The 16,458-nt window shown below is 47.6% G+C and overlaps 1 protein-coding gene across 1 annotated transcript in view; it reads right to left on the reverse strand.

Moving 5' to 3' along the window:
- LOC140395143 (dedicator of cytokinesis protein 7-like) overlaps positions 1 to 16,458 on the reverse strand; it is a 353,436-nt gene that overhangs the window by 210,683 nt on the left and 126,295 nt on the right. The window contains exons 14-15 of the mRNA XM_072482618.1: positions 4,987 to 5,104; positions 3,767 to 3,837 (exon numbers count right to left, since the gene is read on the reverse strand). Of these exons, the coding sequence (XP_072338719.1) occupies positions 3,767 to 3,837; positions 4,987 to 5,104 (189 nt within the window). The remainder of the gene's footprint in view (positions 1 to 3,766; positions 3,838 to 4,986; positions 5,105 to 16,458) is intronic.

Raw genomic sequence — 16,458 nt, forward strand, 5'->3', positions numbered from 1 at the left:
GGTGTAGCGAGGACGGTGTCGGGGGGTGGTAGGATCCAGGGTCAAGCCGGACTGGGGACTCGCAATATTTGGGGTTGCAGTGGAGCCAGGAGTGCAGGAGGCGAAAGAGGCCGGAATTCTGGCCTTTGTGTCTCTGGTAGCCCGGCGAAGGATTCTTCTTCAGTGGCAGGATGCGAGGCCCCCAAGCGTAGAATCCTGGATCAACGATATGGCGGGGTTTATTAAATTGGAGAGGGTGAAATTCGCCTTAAGGGGATCGGTACAAGGGTTCTTCAGGCGGTGGCAACCGTTCTTGGACTCCCTGACAGAACGGTAGACAATGGTCAGCAGCAGCAACAACTCGGGGGTGGGGGGGGGGGTTCTATTCTATTTTTGTTTATTTACACTGGGGGTTCTGAGGGGGTGTATATATTTGCTATGTTTGCTTTGTGTTAATTCGGGGTGTTAATTTATTATTTATGTACAGGGGGGAGGGGGGCACGGGGGTTGTTTTACTGTGTTTTGCATTTAATTCTGTTGGGTTCCTTTTTCATTCTGTTGTTGATATTTTGTGAAAACCTCAATTTTTTAAAAAAATCATTTTTAAAAAGTGCAGTATTTTGTACTTTGTACCTCTTGCTTTAGCTGCCAGAAACCTTGAGATCCATCAAGTTTTGTAAAGAATTGTGCACCAGCCATCGCAGATGTGATTTCCTCACGCTTTGGTATTTGGTAGTGTTCTCTTTTGATATTCTCGTAAGGATTTTTGGGGTCCATACAGATGTGAATGTCGCCATTCTTTTTCTTTACACATACCATGGAATTTACCCAATCGGTAGGTTCTTCTATATTTCTGATTACTTTTAATTTTCTCATTCTGTCTAGCTCCTTTTTGAGGCGATCCCAAAGAGGTGCAGATACTCTTCTTGGTGCATGTATCACAGGTTTTGCAGCGTCTTTGACTTGTACCTTGTAGTTGATTGGTAGTGAACCAAAACCTGTGAACACATCACTGACTTTGCTGATAATGTTCTCAGAATCATTGGAATGTTGATCCAATCCTTTGTGGATGCTATATACCAACTGCACTGGACCTAACTCTTCACAGGACTGATCACCTAATAATGAATCCAAGCCCTCGAATACAATACAGAATGTTCTTCACCATCACACTCAGGTCACAAGCACCATAACATTTAATGCTTGAACCATTCTAATCTCTCAGAGATAGTTTGTGGTTTCTTCTAATCAGCTGAATTTTTAGATTTTTAAAATCAGTCATGCTAATTAAATTGGCTTTGGCGCCAGTGTCTAACTTCAATTGGACCACTGTACCCTTCACTTCAAGTGATAGCAGCCATTTGTCCTCATCAACCACATTTATTTTAAATGGAGATCAGTTTCCATTTTTTTAAGTGCTGGAGAATTTTTTGCTGTCTCCAAAACATTCTTCTTCTCTGTTATTACTCCAACAAACAATGTCTCTTCCACTGTGCTGACTGATCTCAGTTTGAGCTTAGAGTAACAACTCTGAGCAAAATGATATTTTCCTTTGCATCTGGAACAAAACTTGCCAAACGCTGCCTTTTTTCTGAAGAAAGGGCGGCAACTGGAGTGTTTTCCTCCAAGAAGACGCCGCCATTACTGAGAAACATTTTAAAATGCTGTGCTATTATCTCGTGAACCTGACAAATCTTAACTGTTTCAAGGGCAGCTCCGATTCCCTCAACAACCGTTCCCTCAGCTTATTTTCATTCACACCAAACACAAGTTGGTCCCAAATCATGGAAGATTCCACCGCAGAAAAATTACAGGTTTTAGCTTTTAACTTTAAATCAGTGATGAAATGGTCTATGGACTCTTCTGTCTTCTGTAACCATGATCTAAACACATAGTGTCATTCTTTCTGGGAGTGCAATGTTCATCAAATCTTCAATGTACTTTGTTAAAATCTTTACTATCTTCATCGTTTGCAAATTTAAACGTATTAAACAGAGCAATTGCTTCGGGCCTAGTCGCTGTTCGGAGCATCGCTACCTTACACAAATCTGATTGATCTCCTAAATTTGCTGCAGTAAGAAACAGATTAAATTGTTGTTTAAACACACGCCAGTTGCTGTCCACATTACCATGAAACCTGAGAATCATTGGTGGCTGTATTGAACAATGAATGTTCTGCAAAATCTTCAAATCTCTATGGACCTTATGACAGGCTTCACTCGATGATGTGATAGTTTTTTCTCAGTGTTTAATACCATCCAGTCCTGGTACCAAGTAATGTTCTTGTCGGATGGCCTGATTTATATTACAAGAACACTTGTAGCTAAAGCTATAAACAATTTATTAACATTAACTGTTGGTCAACTATATACAAAATAGATGACTAACAGTATGAACATGCACAAAACACTGTGTGTGTGTGTGTCTGTCTCTCTCAGGTCCCGCATCAGACTGAGGCCACCTGACTCTAATATTCACTTATATACTAATGAGACTCCGAGTGGTCAGTCGGTGAATTACAGCACAACCATGAGATCACTACACAGTGAGCCTAAACACGCAGTGCAGAGACACAGAGTGTAAACATGCAGTGCAGGGACACAGAGAGTGTAAACATGCAGTGCAGGGACACAGAGTGTAAACACACAGTGCAGAGACACAGAGAGCGTAAACACACAGTGCAGAGACACAGAGTGTAAACATGCAGTGCAGAGACACAGAGAGCGTAAACACACAGTGCAGAGACACAGAGAGTGTAAACACACAGTGCAGAGACACAGAGTGTAAACATGCAGTGCAGAGACAGAGAGTGTAAACACACAGTGCAGAGACACAGAGAGTGTAAACACACAGTGCAGAGACACAGAGAGTGTAAACACACTGTGCAGAGACACAGAGAGTGTAAACATGCAGTGCAGGGACACAGAGTGTGTAAACACACAGTGCAGAGACACAGAGAGCGTAAACATGCAGTGCAGGGACACAGAGTGTGTAAACACACAGTGCAGAGACACAGAGAGCGTAAACACACTGTGCAGAGACACAGAGAGTGTAAACATGCAGTGCAGGGACACAGAGTGTGTAAACACACAGTGCAGAGACACAGAGAGCGTAAACACACTGTGCAGAGACACAGAGAGTGTAAACATGCAGTGCAGGGACTCAGAGAGTGTAAACACGCAGTGCAAAGACACAGAGAGTGTAAACACGCAGTGCAGAGACACAGAGAGTGTACCGACACCGTGCAGGGATACAAAGGGAGTACAGACTTAAATGCAAAATAATCCATGTTGGGAAGGTGTTCCTGAAAAGATGGACATTCTGCTATTTATTCAAACGTTACAGTAGACTTGCAGGCAGGCTTTAAGTGTACAATAAACAAACTGTATTCTTCCTCTGCCAATACTCTGAATTTAGATTCTTTTGGGTGGTATCACATTTTCTCCTCAGCAGCCAATTATACCCGGTGATTGGAAATGGGAGCGCAATGGGGCAGATTTATATTCGTGTGAGGGTTTTCCAAGTTTTCCTCATGGAAAACTCTCCCCTCCAGTCAGTGCAGAGTCCAGAATCAATCAATTCCTGAGAGAGGGCTGATCCCAAATCCGCTGACCTCATCCCCACAGAGCCATCGGAAATCCAGCTATTTCTGACAATGTGCCGACTGTCGCCAAGCTGCAAATCCCAAAGCTAGGTCCGTGTACAGGAAAGAGAATTCCATCTGTTCAATCGAAGCTGAACTGAAGCCCACTGCCGTACCCAATGGTTCACTCAGTGAAGTGCCTACCTGCTATGATAGGCCACGGGTGTATAAGATTCCTTCACATATTCAGGATGGCCAGATTTTCCAAAAATCACCTGCAAGAAAATGATTATTAAATCACATCATCCGCAGCTCCCAGTCACACAATGGGATTGATGACCGAGGTAAACCAACTGACTCCAATCATCAGAGAGGTTTGAAGAGCACAAGGCTGAGAGGCAGTGAGGCAGATTTGCAATGGGGACTGAAAGGATTCACCAACTGTTCCCATCCTTCAGCTTCATAGCCTCCTCTCCGAGAGAAAGAAAAACAGTGTCACTACTCAAAGTCATAGCCTCGGCGAGGAAGGGCACACACAGAGGGAGGGGCTGCAATGTGGGGGGGAGAGGTTCACATCAGGCATGGTGGGGGCGGGGGATTCCATGTTGGGGGAGGGGGAAACACATACGGAAGTGGAAGTCACATAGGCAAGGGGATCCTGCACAGCTGGGGATCTCACATGGGGAGGAGGCATCCTATTGAGGGCAGGGGTCACACTCAGCGCAGGGAGTCTCACTGAGGGCAGGGGGTCACACTGAGGGCAGGGGGTCACACTGAGGGCAGGGGGTCACACTGAGGGCAGGGGTTCACTCTGAGGACAGGGGTCACACTGAGGGCAGGGGGTCACTCTGAGGGCAGGGGGTCACTCTGAGGGCAGGGGGTCACACTGAGGGCAGGGGGTCACTGAGGGCAGGGGGTCACACTGAGGGCAGGGGGTCTCACTGAGGGCAGGTGGTCACTCTGAGGGCAGGGGGTCACACTGAGGGCAGGGGGTCACACTGAGGGCAGGGGGTCACACTGAGGGCAGGGGTTCACTCTGAGGACAGGGGTCACACTGAGGGCAGGGGGTCACTCTGAGGGCAGGGGGTCACTCTGAGGGCAGGGGGTCACACTGAGGGCAAGGGGTCACTGAGGGCAGGGGGTCACTCTGAGGGCAGGGGGTCTCACTGAGGGCAGGTGGTCACTCTGAGGGCAGGGGGTCACACTGAGGGAAGGGCTGTGAGGAGGGATTCAAACATCGGGAGAGATTGTTGAATATTCCCATGCAGTTGCATATCTGTGGGTACGAATGGTGTTCATCACCTTACTTGTGCCTGACGCCATTACCCACATTATTCCTGAACTCCAGACTACCCAGCAGCTTGATACGGTATATAATTATGAGGTGGCACCATTGTGTGGCCAGCTTCTGACACCTGGCTCACCGGCAGGGCACTGCTCGTATCCTCACTGCCCATGAACTGGATTTTCACAGTGATGTTCCGTGCTGACATCTGTCGGTTTGTGAAATTCAGGAATTGAGGGTAAACATAAAGGAGATTTCTGGAAATAAAACGGAAAACAACATCATTAGAGGAGCTGACACTCTCCTCAGCTTTTACCACGAGCAATGTATCCCACCCTATAACTGCTGGTGAACAATCTGTTCACAAAGAGCTGTTAATACTGTAAACTCATTTAAACATTTCTAACACTCTTTGTGCCATTAGGAGTTTATTATCCAAAGCAGAGATATGTGAGTGACCTTTGCTCCAACATTCTATGCAGTACATGTGTGGGCTCTGCTCCAGTTCCCTGTGTAATAATATGTATATTGACTGGGATATAAAGAGTTAACAAGTTAATGATAATGCTTCTTACCACTAGAGGGAACCACAGAACAGTCATATATATATATATATATATCTCATGTGACTTGGGGATTCTGGGAGAAGATGGTGAGGCATGATAGAGAGCAGTTGTGTACTTGAGAAAGTCTGCTAATTTGAGATAGCATAGTTTAATAGAGGAACGTTCTACTTTAGGAATGTGAACGAATCTTAGTTAGTAGTGTAACAAATTTATAGTTTTGTTTGTTAACAAAGCTTTGTGTTCTTTATTCAACACTATGTATCCGACCCATCCAGGTAAAGCAAAAAGAGAACACAACACCCTGAACAGTACACACATGAAGTTAGCCCATCCAGTCAATCTAGTACAGTGCACTGTGTGGGAAACATCCTACCTCCTGCTAAAATACACACACGCTCTGCTTGAGTCTGTGTTTGAGGTCCCCAGTGCAGTTATGGCCTTTGCCCCTAATACCCCACTACAGTCCAGCCATGGCCTTTGCCCCTGGCCCCAAAGTGCAGACATGACCTCTGCCCCTGGCCCCCAAAGTGCAGATATGATCTCTACCCCTGGCCCGCACTGTGCAACCATGACCTTTGCCCCTGGCCCCCAAAGTGCAGACATGACCTCGGCCCCTGATCCACCTACAGTGCAGACATGACGTCTGCCCCAATCCACTTAAAACATAGACATGACCTCTGCCCTTGATCCACTTATAGTGCAGACATGACCTCTGTCCCTGATCCACCTACAACACAGACATGACCTCTGCCCCTGATCCATCAGATATGACCTCTGCTCTTTGTCCTGCGACAGTTCACAAATGGGTTTAGTTCCAGGTTCCCATTCTGCCCAGGAAACTGTGCCAGGATTTGGGCTTTGCCCACACGTTACTTACATATTGAGCTCCTAAACACAGCTGCCATCAGAAGGTGGCAAGGGACTGGTACCTCACCTTGACCCAGTCCATGCTTACATCTTATTTGTTTTATTCTTTCATGGGATGAGGGCTAGTCCAGCATTTGTGAGCCATCACTAATTGCCCTTCAGAAGGTTGTGGTAAGCTACCTTCTTGAACCGCTGCAGTCCATGTGATGTAGGTACACCCCCAGTGCTGTTAGGGAGGGAGTTCCAGGAATTTGACCCAGCGACACTGAAGGAACGGCAATATTTTTCCAAGTCAGGATGATGCGAGGCTTGGAGGGGAACTTGCTGGTGGTATTGTTCCCATGTGCCTGTAGCTCTTGGGCATCATTCTCCGCCGGCGGGAGTCTCCGTTTTGCCGGCACCGGGGGGTTTCCCGACGGCGTGGGGCTGCCCCACAATGGGAAACCCCATTGACCGGCCGGTGTTACGGAGACTCCCGCCGGCCGGTCGGGGCAGAAATGTGGCGGGGCGGGTAGGAGAATTTCGCCCCTTGTTCTTCTGGGTGATAGAGGCCGCAGGTTCAGAAGGTGCTGTTGAAGGAGCCTTGGTCAGTTGTTGCAGTGCCTGTTGTCCTGTTAGTGGGACAGGACATCCCCATGGATGGTGATAGAGGAGTCCAAGGCATTGTTAGGAGTAATTTACTGAGTGTGACGATGGCAGGATGCTGCTTGACGAGTGGGTGGGACAGCTCTCCCAATTTTGGCACGACGCCCAGATGTTAGCAAAGAGAACGTTGCACGGGTGAGGGAGCTAGGTTTGCCATTGTTTCCACTGGCTGGGTTGATGCCAAGTGGTCCATCCAGTTGCATTCCTGTTAGGAGTCATAGGGGTTTTAATATAACTGAGTGGCTTACTCAGCCATTTCAGAGGAGCATTTAGAAGTCAACCACCATCTTCAAGTAGCCAATTTTAGTTTGGCATCACAGAGGAAATTAGATTGAATCAGTTAGGATTGTATTCTCTGAAGTTCAGGAGAATGAGGGGGGATCTCATAGAAACCTATAAATGTGTAACAGGATTAGACAGGGTAGATGCAGGAAGGATGTTCCCATTGGTTGGGGTGTCCAGAACCAGGGGTCACAGTCTAAGGATACAGGATAGACTATCTAAGACAGAAATGAGGTAAAACTTCTTCACCCAGAGAGTGGATGGCCTGTGGAATTCGTTACCACAGGAAGTAGTTGACGCCAAATTATTGTATGTTTACATACAAAAGAAGCAGTTAGATATAGGACTTGGGGCGAAGGGGATCAAAGGATATGGGGGGAAAGCGGGTTGGCTACTGAGTTGGATGATCAACCACGATCATAATGAATGGCAGAGCAGGCTTGAAGTGCTAAATGGCCTCCTCCTGCTCCTATTTTTATGTTTTTATGTTTCTATGACTAATTTTCTATTTTGAAACTGCATACTAATTAAAGCTGAATTGAAAGTTTGTGGTTCCCTGCAATTCCTCCTCATTTTCCTGAAATCGGGACAGCAGCAGTTGCAAAGCCTCTGGGGATTGAGATTGTGATATCAGTGTGGGAGTTTTACATTTGCATTTCTGTCCTTGGGGGAGAGCGAATTGTTTGATTGAAGAATACAGATTGGAGAGAACACTGTGGTGAACACCCTCTGGAGCTGAAAACAATGGTCAACTCCAATCATAGCCTAAACGTCTCAACCTCGTGCTGATACAGTGGAAGGTGATATATAGGGCGCACTTCACGAGGGCGAGGATGAGCCCACTCTTTGAGGGAGTGCAGGATGTGTGTGAGCACTGTGGGAGGAGCCCTGCAAACAACGTTCATATGTTTTGGTCCTGTCCAAAACTGGAGGGGTATTGGAATGAGGTCTTTAAGTTTATCTCAGGGGTCGTGCATGTGAGGTTCGAACCAGGGCCCCTAGAAGCCATTTTCGGGATGTCGGACCAGCCTGGGCTGCAGGCGGGTGTGGGGACAGATGCCTTAGCCTTCACCTCACTGATTGCCCGAAGGCGGGTCCTGTTCGGGTGGAGGTCAGCTTTCCCGCCCTGTGCCTCGGCTTGGCGGGGGGAACCTGCTGGAATTTCTGACGCTCGAGAAGGTGAAGTTTGAGTTGAGGGGGAGGATGGAAGGGTTCTACAATTCAGGGGCATTATCCTGCACGTTCAAGAATTGGATGCCATTGAACATTAAACGGGGAGGGGATTGAGTATATTGTTTATTGTTCACCATGTATGGGGTGATCATGGATTCTCTTTTGATCTTTCTTGTTTTGTATTTGGGAAGTAGGGGGAAGGTTTGGGTTTGTATGTTGAAGGCAATGCTGGATGGGAGGATTGCTATTGTATTTGTTATTGTTGCTTATCTTTTGTTGGGTGTATATTTGATGAAAAAATGAAGAGAATAAAAATATTTAAATTTTTTTAAAATCCAACCATAGCCCACACTACACGAGGCCACACCATAGACTAGGCTACACCAGACTTCACATAGCCTACACTGCAATACTCAGTAGACGCCATCTCCCTGGCCCTACACTCATCCCTGGAGCATCTCGACAACAAGGACTCCTACATCAGACTCCTATTTATTGACCACAGCTCCGTCTTCAACACCGTAATCCCAGCCAAGCTCATATCAAAGCTTCAAAACCTAGGACTTGGCTCCTCAATCTGCAACTGGATCCTCGACTTTCTGATCCATTGAAGTCCTCAATACCGAGGCCCCGCAAGGCTGCGTACTTAGCCCCTAACTATACTCCCTATTCACCCGCGACTGCGTGGCAAAATGTGTCTCCAACTCCATCTACAGATTTGCTGACGATACGATTATAGTGGGTTGGATCTCGAATAACAACGCGTCAAAATATAGGAGGGAGATAGAGAACCTAGTAGAGGGGTGTAACGACAACAATCTCTCCTTCAAAGCCATCAAAACCAAAGAGCTGATCATTGACTTTAGGAAGCAAAGTACTGTACACACCCCTGTCTGCATCAATGGGGCCAAGGTGGAAATGGCTGGATGCATCACAGCCTGGTATGGCAACTGCTCGGCCCAAGACCGCAAGAAACTTCAGAGAGTCGTGAACACAGCCCAGTCCATCACACGAACCTGCCTCCCATCCAATGACTCTATCTACACCTCCCACCGCCTTGGGAAAGCAGGCAGCATAATCAAAGACCCCTCCCACCCGGCTTACTCACTCCTTCAACTTCTTCCATTGGATAGGAGCTACAAAAGTCTGAGAACATGCACGAACTGACTCAAAAACAGCTTCTTTCCCCGCTGTTACCAGACTCCTAAACAACCCTCTAATGGACTGATCTGATTAATACTACACTCCTGTTGCTTCACCCAATGCCGGTGTCTATGTATTTACATTGTGCTCCTTGTGTTGCCCTATTACGTATTTTCTTTTCATGTACAAAATGATCCGATCAATCACAAAAATACTTTTCACTGTACCTCGCTACACGTGACAATAAACAAATCCAAATCCAACTTCACCATAGCCTACACTACAATAGACTACATCATAACCTACATTACAACAGGTATTCCTCATTCACCACAGGATCTGAGCTTCCCAGAGGGGTGTAAAACAGCTGTAACAAGTTAATGTAGGAGCCATAGAATCCCTGCAGTACAGAAGGATGCCTTTCGGCCCATCGAGTTTGAACCGACCCTCCAAAAGGGCACCCAACCCTATTCCCGCGACCCCACCTAACCTGCACATCTTTGGACTGTAGGAGGTGACAGGAGCACCCAGAGGGAACCCATGCAGACACAGAGGGAATGTGCAAAGTCCACACAGACAGTCATCCAAGGTTGGAATTGAACCCAGGTCCCTGGCGCTGTGAGGCAGCAATACTAACCACTGTGCCACCGTTACAATCTGGGAGAAAGCCCTGGAGACCTGGTCCCCTGCTTCAATCTTGTTTTGATACTTTTTTTAACTTACAGGAACAAGTCTGTTACTGGAGTATGATCATTTGTTATTTCACAGATTCTAATTTTCAGATATAACCTTGCATTTCTTGCACAATACTTTGATATGTGGTGAGGAAGTTGTGATTCTCAATGTTGAAATGATGCAAAACAATTAAGTTTCAGTTCTATGCAAGCCCATCAAAGGGTTGTTGTTTATCAAGGAACCCAGGGGGCAATGTCAGGGTGCCCAGGTGGCACTGCCAGGGTGCCAGGCTGGCAATGCCATGGTGACCAGATGGCATCTGGGGTACCACGGTAGCACCCTGCCCAGAGCCTGACCACCAGGGTCCCTGATCGTCTGGGAGATCTCCCCCCAAGTGCTGGTATGCATGGCCTACGTTGGTGTAGACTAGTGCTAAATGGCATCGACTCGGGGTCTCTGAGGCGAGGCCGTACGATCCCAGGCACTGGGTAGATCCGGCATAGACATACTCAAATGAGACTAAATACTCCCTTGAATATGCAAATCTGGTTCCCAACCTCAATGGGCGGGATACAGGTCACGATGCCTCGCGAGATCTCATTAGATCTCGTGAGGCATGACGAGGCCGGTACATCTCGCAAGATTTACCGACCTCATCGCATCCTGCATCCGGCGTGATGAGGCTGATAGATCGCACCTCATAGCTCTCAAGTACATTCTCGTGTGTACACATGCCATGTCTCAGACGGGTGTCATTGCCTAGCGGGGCCTGAACACTTTCCCTGAACCCTGGGGGGGTCAGCACCACAGAGGCCGCAGCCAACAATCAAGAGGGGGATGCCGGCGACTTCCTAAGGTGTACAGGCGCCGTTGGTTGCACGAGGAGATGATGGATATTATGTGCCGCATGGGGCTCCATCTCAACAAGTGCGGCACATGTGTCATCTCCTTGCGGACTTGGCATCCCATGGAGGAGGACGCGTATTCCCGGTGGCCGTGAAGGTCACCGCAACCCTGAACTTTTATGATGTGGAGATGCCGGCGTTGGACTGGGGTGAGCACAGTACGAAGTCTTACAACACCAGGTTAAAGTCCAACAGGTTTGTTTCGATGTCACTAGCATTCGGAGCGCTGCTCCTTCCTCAGGTGAATGAAGAGGTATGTTCCAGAAACACATATATAGACAAATTCAAAGATGCCAAACAATGCTTGGAATGCGACCATTAGCAGGTGATTAAATCTTTACAGATCCAGAGATGGGGTAACCCCAGGTTAAAGAGGTGTGAATGGATCTGTATGGAATGGGACATACCTCTTCATTCACCTGAGGAAGGAGCAGCGCTCCGAAAGCTAGTGACATCGAAACAAACCTGTTGGACTTTAACCTGGTGTTGTAAGACTTCGTACTGAACTTTTATGTCACGGAATCATCCAGGGCACGAGCGGGGACATGTGCGGCATATCATAACTTACATCCCACAAGTGCATCTGTGAGGTCACGGATGCCCTATATGCCCAGGCAGCTGACTGTATAAACTTTCAGCTGGACAAAGACCATCAAGATGCCTGGGCAGCATGATTCTCCGCCATCGTCGGAATGTTGCAGATCCAGATGCTATGATGAAGCCCATGATGCCACCTGTGCTGTCATTGAGCGGTGCAATGGTCTGATCAAACTGCGTTTCCGAGGCCTTGACCGATCTGGTGGTGCACCATAGTCTACACTACACCAGACTACACCACCGCCTACACTACACCAGATTAGACCACAGCCTACACTAGACCAGACTACACCATAGCCTACACTATACCAGATTACACCATGGTCTGCATTACAGACTACACCATAGTCTACACTACACCAGATTAGACCACAGCCTACACTACACCAGACTACACCATAGCCTACACTATACCAGATTACACCATGGTCTGCATTACAGATTACACCATGGTCTGCACTACACCAGGGGCGAGATTCTCCGACCCACCCCCCCCGCCCCCCCCGCCGGGTCGGAGAATCGCCGGGGGCTGGCATGAATCCCGCCCCCGCCAGTTGCCGAATTCTCCGGCACCGGATATTCGGCGGGGGCGGGAATCGCGCCGTGCCGGTTGGCGGGCCACCCTCCGCGATTCTCCGGCCCGGATGGGCTGAAGTCCCGCTGCTAGAATGCCTGTCCCGCCGGCGTAGATTAAACCACCTACCTTACCGGCAGGACAGGGCGGCGGGGGGGGGGGGGGGGGTGCGCTGCGGCTATGGGAACCTGGTAGAATAGGTTTCGATAGGCCTAGGAGGTGTGAAAAGTCAGGGCAGGGGATCGATACTGGGTGAGGTGTTTTCGTGAGGAAGTGGATGGGAGGATTCTGGGAAGGGGAGGGTCTCGATGGTAACAATGGAATGTAGCGGGCCAAGCCCAGTGCGCAGGGCCCGGAGTTATGATGATGGTGGATACGAGGGTGAGAGACCCCCAGTTAGGATGGTTATGTGAAATGTGCGGGGTTGGTTGGAGGGAGGTTTTTCAGGGTCACCTCGGGGGTAGTGCTCGTGAACTTTGAACCAGGGCCCCTAGAAGCTATTTTCGGGGGGTCCAACCGGCTCAGGTGGCAGGCAGGGACAGATGTTTTTAGCCTTCGCCTCACTGCTTGCCTGGGGGCGTGGAGGTCAGCTTCTCCATCCTGAGACATGACTTGGCAGGGGGGCCAACCTGAATTTCTTTGACTCTCGGGAAGGTGAAGTCTCATCTGAAGGGGATGAAGGAAGGGTTTCAAAATTCATGGGGCCTGTTTATTATGCACTTCCGAGAATTGTTTGCCATTGAAGCGGGGGTCGGCGGTATTGTTGTCTTTGGTTACACTGTTTACAGATTGATTGAATGTACGGGTGGATGTTTTGGTCTGTATATTGAGCGGGGTGCGGTTTGTGTGTGGGGTATTGTTATGATATTTGCTTTTTTCTGTTTATTTCTTTGGTTGCTTATTGATGAAAATGTTGAAAATGAGGAGAATAAAAAGATTTTTCTTTAAAGTTAGATAAGCAAGACTACACCATAGCCTACACTGCATCATAGCCTACACTACATGAGACTACACCGTAGTCTACACTACACCAGATTACACCATAGCCTACACTACACCAGACTACACCATAGCCTACACTGCACTATAGCCTACACTACACCAGATTACACCATAGCCTACAGTACACCAGATTACTGTTTGGGGCAGCACGGTAGCATTGTGGATAGCAGAATTGCTTCACAGCTCCAGGGTCCCAGGTTCGATTCCGGCTTGGGTCACTGTCTGTGCGGAGTCTGCACATCCTCCCCGTGTGTGCGTGGGTTTCCTCCGGGTGCTCCGGTTTCCTCCCACAGTCCAAAGATGTGCAGGTTAGGTGGATTGGCTATGCTAAATTGCCCTTAGTGTCCAAAATTGCCCATAGTGTTGGGTGGGGTTGCTGGGTTATGGGGATAGGGTGGAGGTGTGGACCTTGGATAGGTTGCTCTTTCCAAGAGCCGGTGCAGACTCGATGGGCCGAATGGTCTCCTTCTGCACTGTAAATACTATGAATTACATCATAGCCTACACAACACGAGATTACACCATAGCCCACACTACACGAGATTACACCATAGCCTACAGTACACCAAATTACACCATAGCCTACACTACACCAGACTACACCATTGAGTACACTGCACCAGACTACACCATAGAGTACACTACACTAGACTATACCATGGCCTACACTACAATAGACAATGTTATGTAGCCTTTATTTTCATTCTGAGACCCTACTGGAGACTTCATCGAACCAGAAAATATGATTGCACCACCCTTCCAGATGATAAAAACTCATTGTATTTTAAACAAAAATGCTCTTCATCTCATCTCTGACTGTACTGCCAATTATTTGAACTGTGTCTCGATTGGTTACCATCCTTGCTGCCACTGGCAACGCTTTGCTTATTATTTACTTTCAATGGTTCATTACTCCTGACTGCGGCTAGTAACTTAATGGGGGTGTTTATGGCCTCCGCTGTGGACTCTCGCTGAATACAGTGATTACGGTGGCTGTTTTGAGCACTCTGCAGTTAAATGTGGACCTTAGTGTTGAAACATGCAATTATAAAGAAACGTGCAGCTTTCTAAACTGCGCCTCCTGCAGCTTCAGCTCACTCTGACGCTGTCCTGCCACTGAGAATCCACAACAGATATTGCGGCTGCTTCAAGGAAAATAGAACAGGTCAAAGGCAGAGATTGAACAAAATGTTCAAATTGAACTGTAGTTCACTGGCTGCCTTTCTGGCAGAGATCACGGACTGATGGGGTCAGGAACTGGTTTAAGTTGGTGCCGTGCAGGTGGTTAACTTCAGGGAACAAGGCAGGAGTGGCATGAACCACATAGATCTTGTGGGCCAGTGAATTACATTAAAAAAGGCAACAAGATCTCACCATGTTGGCTGCCATTCTTACCAGAGTACAGCATGGAGCCAGCACTTAAAATAGCCCCATGGTTGCCAGACGGGTGTGTGTTCAATTTCCACTTGAGACTTGGTCACAAAACCTAGGCTGAGACTTCAGCCAAACATTGTGGTGGAGCTGCATTGTCAGGGGTGCCGTCTTCCAGATGAGGATCTGAACCATGGTCTCTTACACCCTCTCAACTACACTTTAAAGATCCCATGACTGTACCCGACACAGAGCTTGGCTGTTCTCCTTGGTGTCCAGGATGGTATTTATCTCTCAAACAACATCACTGAAACAGATTGTCTGGTCATTAATTATATGACATTAGTGGGATCCTGCTGTGCGCTAATTCGCTGCCGTGCCTCCTACGTTAGAACAGCAACAGCACATCAAAAAATACTTAATTGGCTGTAAAATGCTTTGGAATATCCCACGATCATGAAAGGTGATATACAAATGCAAGTCTCTCTGTCTTTCATAGGGCCGCTATGGGACAGAAGGAAGGCATTTGGTCCTGATGGTTGTTGCGGACCTATTTACCCTTGGGAAGAGAATGGGAATAGGACACGGGGGAAGGGGAGGAAGTGGGCATTTGGGAAGGGCTGCTTTTAAGCCTCTTCCCATGGTGCCTGATGTAAAATATTCAGCAATCCTCCCTCTCACACATTGTATCCCTCAGGTTCTCAGAGCCCCACAACAGGATGCATCCAAGACCAAGAAACTCAGTGACTCGGGAAGCAGATCCCTGGCTGTAGTTCCATCTGCCTCTTGCTGGGTTACCTCCAGGCAGAGATTGGGAAGAAAGTGCGCAGTGTGAAAATCGCAGTGGCGAAGGCAAGGACTGGGACCTCAACTACAACTCACACTTATAAATGAATACTCAAACTATCTCAAGGACAATAAGGAACAAGCAACAAAGCTGTCTCTCCAGCAATGCGCACATCCCACGAAAGCATTTTTTAAAAAAGCTGATCCTATTTTCAGTGTAAGTGAATTGAGGCCCTGACTGGCAGCACATAACAGCATGAGCCACGAACAATGAGACACAAGAGTAAATTCAAATCATGTGAGTGACTAACCCAGACAATGAGAGTAACTGAGGTATGTTATTGCAGTGACTATGTGACACACAGGGGAATGACTGAGTATATACTTGGCACATTCATATACACGTTGACACATGAATAAACACATGAAGATTATCATTATGTGCTGTGGCAAGGGAAGATTATTCAGTATTTGAGATCTCATTTTGAACAGCTCGCATTGGGTCAGATATAGCAACTGCTTTTTTACCACTTTTCCTGAGTTGATGTCGTGCAAAATTGACATTAAACTGCAGATTATTAAGCAGAAAAGTGCCCACAGGGAGCTGCCCCACGTCACTCTGCACCTGTCACTGAACTGGGTCAATGCCCAGAGGCTCAGGTCATTTCCAATATTGCTTCACATGTGCCAATATGCAAAATAAAACAGGAAAGTAAAGATTGAACACTGAGTATTAGTCCAAAATTCTGTCAAGACATATAAGTGGCATAACGAGCATTGTGGTACCTGAGGTTTAAAATGACCAGTGTGAAAGCTTATCTCTGCAGTGACTGTCACGTAGGGAACATCGTCATGTCAAACCTTTCCCTCTTTCCAGACTGAATTTCAACCTGCAAATCTCAGGAGGACTTTGGTGTAATTAAGCAGATCAGGAAGGGAGAATGAGGGGCAATTACATAGGAAGCTGTCAGAACGTGTTGGGAGAGAAATTGCTGATCTTGAGAGTCCAGTCGTTAAACCTCCGG

The sequence above is a fragment of the Scyliorhinus torazame genome, chromosome 18, assembly GCF_047496885.1.
Source record: "Scyliorhinus torazame isolate Kashiwa2021f chromosome 18, sScyTor2.1, whole genome shotgun sequence".
Classification (NCBI taxonomy): Eukaryota; Metazoa; Chordata; class Chondrichthyes; order Carcharhiniformes; family Scyliorhinidae; genus Scyliorhinus; species Scyliorhinus torazame.